This window comes from Berghia stephanieae, chromosome 13, assembly GCF_034508935.2.
Source record: "Berghia stephanieae isolate SIO BIC M18660-M18661 chromosome 13, UCSD_Bste_1.3, whole genome shotgun sequence".
Taxonomy (NCBI): domain Eukaryota; kingdom Metazoa; phylum Mollusca; class Gastropoda; order Nudibranchia; family Aeolidiidae; genus Berghia; species Berghia stephanieae.
The window spans coordinates 8,667,802-8,677,025 of record NC_088372.1 but is presented as its reverse complement, the minus strand read 5'-3'; the positions used below and the strand labels follow the sequence as shown (position 1 = coordinate 8,677,025).

The 9,224-nt window shown below is 39.8% G+C and overlaps 1 protein-coding gene across 1 annotated transcript; it reads left to right on the top strand.

Moving 5' to 3' along the window:
* Positions 1–3,639: 3,639 nt before the first annotated feature.
* On the top strand, positions 3,640–8,676 carry LOC144959003 (acid-sensing ion channel 1-like). Its single transcript, XM_078891321.1, has 2 exons — positions 3,640–3,736; positions 7,106–8,676. The coding sequence occupies exons 1-2, from the start codon at positions 3,640–3,642 to the stop codon at positions 8,674–8,676; spliced, it is 1,668 nt and encodes a 555-aa protein (XP_078747447.1).
* Positions 8,677–9,224: the final 548 nt, after the last annotated feature.

The following is a 9,224-nucleotide window of genomic DNA, read 5'->3' as shown; positions in this document are numbered from 1 at the left end:
TGAAGGACAATAGACAAAGCCGAAAGGACTCTGCTTTGTCCCGATATCAAGGGGAAGGTCACAAGGAACATGGAGAAGAATTAAAGAAACTGATATACAGAGAAGCGGTAAGACCAGGAACGTTAGGTCAGGATAGAGAAGGATGGAAACTGTTTGTCTGTGGCCTATACCCTGACCCAGGGTGAAAAAGGCAATGATGATGAGGATGATAGATATCCACTAAACATTATCAAAGGCCTTTACAACGGGTTCCAAGCCAACAGCATCACTTAACCTATAGGACGAGACATGACATGACGCTTATTAGGCGATAGGATTTCTTTTTTTTTTTGACAAAGACACTGCTGTTAATGACCAGGTACTCATTTTACACCTGAATACGAAGGGAGAATGTGAGTAATGAGCCTATTCCAAAGACTGAATTATGCGCGACTCAGAGCGGGACTCAAACCCAGGACCTTCCGATCCGAATTCGAGTGTCGTGCCCAGGGACACATGGCTGCCTATTCTTGTCACTTGTCAAGTCCACAGCTATAGTGTCATATTGTGATAGACTACCATCCTGTCCAAAGGATAGAAAGTAATTGGATTCAGTAGTCTGATGTCACGTCGCCCAGCAACGGCGAGCAGTCTGGTTCTAAACAAAGACAATCGGTACTTTTTATTCTTCATGCTGGCTAGAACTTTTCATATTATGTCATGTGATCAGAATGTATAAAAGTCAAAACATGATCATATTTATAATGTTTTGCTCCTCGGATAAACTTTTATGCTCGTTGGAGAAGTATTTCATAACGGTGTCCGCCATTGTCCCGATAGTTACTAAGAAGCAGTTACTAAGTTACCATGCGTCATTACGAGGGAAGTGACGTCATGACTGTTGAATCCTATTTCGTTCCTTCTATAAGGGTGGGGTCAATGGAAGGGCATTGGAAATTGTTCCAGTAATTTATAAAACCGGTCTGAAAAGTGCGGCTATCTTGTCTGGTGGTATGACGCTCACCATCGGACCGGACGTCCTGGGTTCGGGTCCCGAGCGGTGCATAGTTGAATCCTTGGAAAAGGCTATTTACTCACATTTTTTAACCGTACTCAGGTGTAAAATGAGTACTTGGCCGTTAACAGTGTTGTCTCTCAGAAAAAAAAAATTGTGATAATATCGCCTAGCAGGCGCGTCATGCCTATTCCTACATGTTACGTGTTGCTGTTGACTATGGAGCAACTAGTAAACCGCTTTGAGCACGTTTAGTGGATATTTCAAGCTCATTTTTTTGCCTGACGGGTCCCAAATTAAATTATGTCTGTCTTTTCCCGTCACAATTTGTTAAATAAATAATTTTAAAATCCCTTTATTCATCCCACAGGGTAAATATTATGTCTTTAGGCTCTATTTATAAAATAGAAGAAAATAAATAAAATAAAATTCCCTTTATTGACCTTCTAGGGGAAATTTGTCATTAGCGTCTATTCCAAGGGAAGACTGGAATAACCCGGGCGTCATCCGCGGTGTAGCGCCGCGAACTGAACTAGGACGAGGTGACTTGCTCAAGGCCACACAACACCAGCGAGTGTTCTAATGAACTCGGTGCCTTTCGGGTACGAAGCAAAGACCGTACCACTGAGCCACGCTGCTGTGGATGGATGATAATGATGTTTTCCAACGTAATGTATTTTACCCATAATGCCACCAGAGTCACACAAGCATTGACTGTGTCAATTTGCTTTCAAGCCAATCGACAAAGCATAATGTCTCTGCGAGTATTAGAACTCGGTACCTTTCGGGTACGAAGCAAAGACCGTACCACTGAGCCACGCTGTTGTGGATGGATGGATGGATGGATGATAATGATGTTTTCCAACGTAATGTGTTTTTACCCATAATTCCACCAGAGTCACACAAGCATTGACTGTGTCAATTTGCTTTCAAGTCAAACGACAAAGCATAATACGAACTCGGTACCTGTCGAGTAGGAAGCAAAGACCACACAACTGAGCCACGCTGCTGTGGATGGATGATAATGATGTTTTCCAACGTAATGTGTTTTTACCCATAATGCCACCAAAGTCACACAAGCAATGCTTTCAAGCCAACCGACAAAGCATAATATCTCTGCGAGTATAAGAACTCGGTACCTTTCGGGTACGAAGCAAAGACCATACCACTGAGCCACGGTGCTGTGAATGGATGGATGAATGGATGATAATGATGTTTTCCAACGTAATGTGTTTTTACCCATAATGCTCGAGTCACACAAGCATTGACTGTGTCAATTTGCTTTCAAGCCAATCGACAAAGCATGATACCCGTATCTGGCCTAATGGAACTGATTCAACAATGGCCCCGGTCTGTATTGTGTCCAGACCATTTACAACCCATTGAGCCGTTCGAGAAATCAATTCTATGTATTCGATCTTGACAAAACATTTTTAAAAATATGAAACCGTACTCCATGTGCGGCTATGTGGTCTAGTGGTATGACACTCGCTTTCGGACCGGAAGGTCCTGGGTTCGAGCCTCGCGCTCGGGGCATAGTTGAGTCCTTGGAAAAGGCTCTTTACTCACATTCTCTCACCGTACTCAGGTGTAAAATGAGTACCTGGCCGTTAACAGCGTTGTCTTTATCCGTAAAATTGTAATATCGCCTAACAGGCGTTATGTCCTGTCCTACATGTTAAATGTTGCTGTTGACCAGGGACCCCTTGTAAAGCGCTTTGAGCATGTTTAGTGGATATGGCGCTATATAAAAGCTAAAAAAAAAAAACAAACAAAAAAAAAAACATTTTCATCTCACTTGTATTATCATAAGACCAGAACAAAATACAAAAAATTAATGGACGTATGTGTGCGGTTATATAAAAACACACAAAAAAACCCAAAAAAACTTGACCTTTTATATAGAGCAATATCCACTAAACTTGCTCAAAGCGCTTTACAATGGGGTCCCGCCTAACCAACAGCAACAGTTAACATGTAGACGAGACATGACGCCTGTTAGGCGATGTAACAATTTTTTTCCGACAGAGACAACGTTGTTAACGGCCGGGTACTCATTTTTCACCTGAGTACGGTGAGAGAATGTGAGTAACGAGTATTTTCCAAGTACACAACTATGCGCCGAGCGAGGCTCGAACCAAGGACCTTCCGATCTGAAAGCGAGTGTCATACCACAGGACCACATAGCCGTAAACATTTTTTTCTAATCCCCTGTCTCCCAGCAGTGAATGGGTAGCTAGGTCTCTCATATCTGGCGGAAAGTATTTTGCGATAAACTAGCATCCTATCCAAGGGGTATGTTGTCTAGTGGTGTGACTCTCGCCTTCGGATCGGAAGGTCTTGGGTTCGAGACCAGCTCTGAGCGGTTCAAAGTTGAGTCTTTTGGAAAAGGCTCTTTTTACTCACATTCTCTCACCGTACTCAAATGTAAAATGAGTACCTGACCAGCGTTAACAGCGTTGTCTCTATCCGAAAAATAATTGTAATATCATCAAACAGGCGTCATGTCTCGTCCTACATGTTATCCGTTGCTGTTGGTCAGGGACCCTTTGTAAAGCGCTTTGAGCACATGTAGTGGATATTGCGCTATATACACGCTCTAGTTAAAGACAAATAATTCTATAGACTCTCAATAGACTCGCTACATGACTGGTAACCCACGGAATCGACGTTCAAACATATGCAGGTCTGACATCCGAACGCAATTATGGGCCGCCCAGTTTAACGTTGTCATAGGCAATCGTTGGCAGTCGAGATTATATTTTCTGACCCCCCCTTTCTACCCAGCAGTGAATGAATAGCTGGGTCTCGTAGACCTGGCGGAAAGTGCTTTGCGATAGACAAGCGTCCTATTACAAGGGTAGCAAGCAATGGCTATTGTCCAATTCACGCATAAGAAACCGGGATAAACTCCGGCTCCATTGGCCTATACGTCTCTTAGGACTTAAAAAAAAATATTTATGAGTAATTTTCACTAAACGGTATCAACCAGACTATAAACGGTCAAGGTTACACATAGTTTTGTGTGTTGGTCCGTTATACTTCCGGGTGGCAATGTTGTGAGTTTCTCAGCCAAGCGCACACTATCTATAAAACCTCAAGTTTTAATCCGTTATATCTAATACCATTTTGAAGTGACGGACCACACAATGTCACATAGTGCCCGACATATTAATAACCTGAGCTTTTATATAGGGCAATGTTCACTAAACGTGCTAAAAGCGCTTTACAAAGCGCCCCTGACCAACAGCAACACATAACATGTAGAACGAGAAAAGGCGATATTATAATTTTTTTCCCAACATATAACACACTTTCAACGGCTAAGTACTCATTTTACACCTGAGTACAATGCGATAATGTGAGTAAAGAGCCTTTTCCAACGACTCTCAACTACATGCACCGCTCAGAACGGCTCTCGAACCACCCTAGGACCTTCCGATCCGAAAGCGAGTGTCATATGACAAGACCACCTAGCCGCACATAATAATAATAATAATAATAATAATAATAATAATAATAATAATAATAATAATAATAATAATAATAATAATAATAATAATAATAATAATAATAATAATAATAATAATAATAATAATAATAATAATAATAATAATAATAATAATAATAATAATAATAATAATAATAATAATAATAATAATAATAATAATAATAATATATAATAATAATAATAATAATAATAATAATAATAATAATAATAATAATGATAATAATAATAATAATAATAATAATAATAATAATATAATAATAATAATAATAATAATAATAATAATAATAATAATAATAATAATAATAATAATAATAATAATAATAATAATAATAATAATAATAATAATAATAATATAAATAATAATAATAATAATAATAATAATAATAATAATAATAATAATAATAATAATAATAATAATAATAATAATAATAATAATAATAATAACAATAATAATAATAATAATAATAATAATAATAATAATAATAATAATAATAATAATAACAATAATAATAATAATAATAATAATAATAATAATAATAATAATAATAATAATACCGTTTAGAGAGCGCCGGTCACATTAATTCTACTTTCGTTTCTTTCACCCCTTTGAAAAGCTACGACAAATGAGATTTGTGTGACGTAATTTGTAGTCTCGCGTTGTCCTCGATGCTGTTTTGATTTTGTGAGATCACAACTGAAGTTCGATAAGCCAGGGTTTGTTGCTGGTTTTTGTATTGGTTTGGTTTGGTTTGTATTTATTTTCATAGTGGTTTTTTCTTTCTTTTTTAACTGAAAGGAGCAGTTCGTTCAATCAATAACTGAAGATGCCTAAAACAGCAGTTCGTTCCTTGAGTGGTTTAAAGCAGTGAAACGATGTGGAGTATAGTTTAAGCGGCCAACAACAACAACAACAACAATATACAAAACAAAAACAAAAAACAAACAAAAAGAAAACCACAAAAAAAAAAACACAAAAAAAACAACAAAACAAAAAACAAAACAAAACAAAAACAAAAACATCAAAGGTAAGAAAGAAACAAAGCAACAACAACTAAAAAAAAACAACAAAAAAACCAGGAGAAATAAGAAACATTTTCTATTGTTTCTTCTTCAAACGCATCTCAACACTTAGCCGTAGCCTACGTAGATCTACGTCGTTAAATAATACGAAAACTTTTAACGGCCTTTGTATTTCGTCATTATGTGGTAATTCTGTGCTAATGGTTCCTTCATCTTGGCATTTCCGATAATGGCATAAATAACAATGTGAAATCGAATGTAAGCTTCAATTTCATTACGAAAACAGATAAAATGGACGTTTCGGGTTTCCCCTTTATTAACAAACAGGATGAATGAAACACTACAGGTGAATGAGATAATGTGGTAGTGGTGTTGTTAACAACTCGTTCATATGTAGTGTTTCAGTCATCATGTTTGTTGATAAAGGGGAAACCCGAAACGTCCTTTCTATCTGTTTTCGTAATTAAATTGAAGCTTACATTCAATTCCACATTGTTATTTACTTCTTTGAGCTTCGAGCAGCAACATTTACATTACCCTGATAAATGGCACCAGCTGCTAATGGTGCTCACACTATTATGTTATGACGATCGACCCAATCAGCAAATGCCTTCCCGCACTCGTGCATCGTCGCAAAACCGCCCGGAAGCTTCGTCACAACACAACACACCGTTCAACTAGATAGATGCTCTGCGGTTTCGGGTTCCATCCCACATTGGGTACATGTTGGACAGGTGGAAAGTCCCCACCGATGAAGCGATTTTGCCGCGAGGCAGGTTGTCGACCGAAGCCGATTCGCTACCACCCAGTGTCTCCTCTTACTGGTGGAGAAGCCTGACAACTTCACCCCTAGTTTCGAGGACTGTATGTCCCCGCCCCCCTCGAGGGATTGAATTCGTCCAAACCGACGTCCATCTCGTATATTTTGCATCTCCGTCCGAAGTCAGGGAAGCTGCGTACAAGGTTGCCGGGACTTATTTCGGCTCGAAACGAGGGCGCTGTCCATAAAGCGCTTCAGAGAGGTATCCCCATTGCCTCTCTCTCGGATCTTATTCAGCCAGTTTACCGTAATCGTCTCCCTCTGGACATCGGGGTGCTGGACTACTGCCATTATAGGGCCCCATGAGAAATGGCGAATCATTCTTGGCCCCATTTCGTTTGTTGTTTTTTCTTAAACGATTAACCCTTTAACGGTTGGAGTCTGGAAAAAACACGTATTTAAAAATTTGGCCAGAAAACTCGTCCTTCAATTATCGATCGATTTAAAACGACCCTCATCATTTTGGCTAAAGCTCTCAAACCTAGCACGTGATTGAAGACTTCGCACCTCTCTACTCACATTCTCTCACCGAACTCAGGTGTAAAATGAGTACCTGGGCGTTATCAGCGTTGTCTCTGTCGGGAAAAAATGTAATATACCCTAACTGGCGTCATATCTCGTCCTACATGTTACGTTTTGCAGTTTGTCAGAGACCCATTGTAAAGCACTTTGAGCACCTTTACTGGATATTGCTCAAATATATAAAAGCTCAACTTCTTTTTCTTTTTATTAATTTACATAATTTGTTTGTATTTTTCAGATAAAAGACCGGAACCGGAAAGAGACATGAATTCAATTCAGCAGAGAGACTTGAGCGATAGAGCGGCCATTTTCAACAACTTTTTAAAAGACTATCCCACAATATCGAGTGAGCCGTATCCATTTGAATTCAATTCTACAACGGACGCTGACACGGACACCACTGCCCAGAGGATACGACCGGCTGTCAACGACCGGCCCCAGAACGTGACGTCCACCAAAGAAAACGACCCCAGACGTGACGAGAACGGCATCGTGTCAATATGGAAGAATTTCGCATCCAGCACCACCCTGCACGGCTTGGTTTACATCCAGCAAAAAGACGTGCACGTCTTCGGTCGCATCGCGTGGTGTGTTTTACTTCTAGGAATGCTCGGTAGTTTTTGTTTCGTTCTCGTTGAATTATTTTTATATTATCGGGAATACCCGTTCACGAGCTTGTGGAGCATACGCCGCGAGCCAACCATTGACATGCCGACGATCACCATTTGTCCGTTCAATTTTTACAACTTCACCAAAATCAAGGAATCTGGAGTGTCCGAAAGTTTCTTCCTGGGTGGGGCGTGGGCAAACGTGAGTCCTGATGATCAAGACACGCCCCTTTTTAACGACACGTTCTCGGATTTGCAAGACGAATACGGCTTTTCTACAGACTCCGTGATAACGGACTCGTCTCTGACTGACGGGAGGTTTACTCAGCTACAAGGATCGGACATGTGGACTAAGCGCAATTTGAAAAACAGGATTTGTTTCACATTCAATGATTTTAGAGACGAATTCAAAAGTATAAAAAAAATTACCCCCGACTTCGTTTTTCGAATTCATATTAATCTACAGCGACAACACTTGAGTGAAAAGGCTTTCAATCAAGGAGTGGCTTTGTATTTGCACAAAAAGGGGACGACTATGGCCAACATGGCGCCGCTGTTGATAACACCCGGGCTTTCAACGTATATTCTGTTTTCACAGATTGATTACAGGTTCCTGCCTCTTCCTTATGAATCGTTTTCAAAGTCAGGCTGCATTGACATGGACGATGACGGGTTTGTAAATCCTCTTTTGAGATTTCCAATTTACAACAGGGACAACTGTCTGCTTGAAAATTCAGAAAAGCTGTCAGCTGAGCGGTGTGGATGTGTTGGTTTCGATTTTGTGGGAATATTTAACGTTAAGGAATGCACGACCTATGAGTGGCTGTTTTGCTTTGTGTTCGTCATTAATAGCGCTTTTTGGGAATATGACCATATTTGTCCTGACGCTTGCAACGACACGCAAATCGACGCCACAAGCACGTCATCCATAATATACGATCCTAACTTCAGTCCGGAGTCCAAGAGTTACGGGGACCCAAACTACGTCCATCTCGTCTTGCAAGCCAAATCGAGCAATATCGAGACGATCAAACACGTACCGGAACTCACGCCTTTGAAAATGGTCGCCACCATCGGAGGCTACCTTGGAATATTTCTTGGCGCCAGTCTGTTGACAGCTGCCGAGTTTGCCCAGGTCGTAATGGCGTCCATCAAATACGTGATTGTCAAACGAGGGGGCGCTAGGGGAAAGGAAAAATAAGATACTGTATTATCATTTGTATAGAAAATACTCAAAATCGTCAGGAGAAAACCCAACTTTGCTGAGGCTCGGACAGTCCTTTGTTGGCCTTCAATTCTGTTTGATATTCAGTGTAAGATTTTTCTGACAAAAATATCAAAATTTGTTTTATTCGTGTATAGATAAGAATTAAGTTGATGTCTGTCGGGTCTTTGTTATTGTATTTAATTTTTTTTTGCCATCCGCGTTTATGAGTAATTCTCACAAACTGCATTATCCAGACTAGAAAAGTTCAAGGTTATAAACAGTTTTGTATGTTGGTCCGATATATGTCCGGATGGAAATGTTGTGAGTTTCTTAGCCAAGCGCATTCTGTCTATACCAGACGTGCCCATCATCTCAAAAAGGTGTGATGTAGAGACGATGAGTAAATCTCACTAAACTGTATTAACCAGACTATAAAAGGTCAAGGTTATAAACAGTTTTGTGTGTTGGTCCGCTATACTTCCGGATGGCAATGTTGTGAGTTTCTTAGCCAAGCGCATACTATCTATACCACAACAGACCAG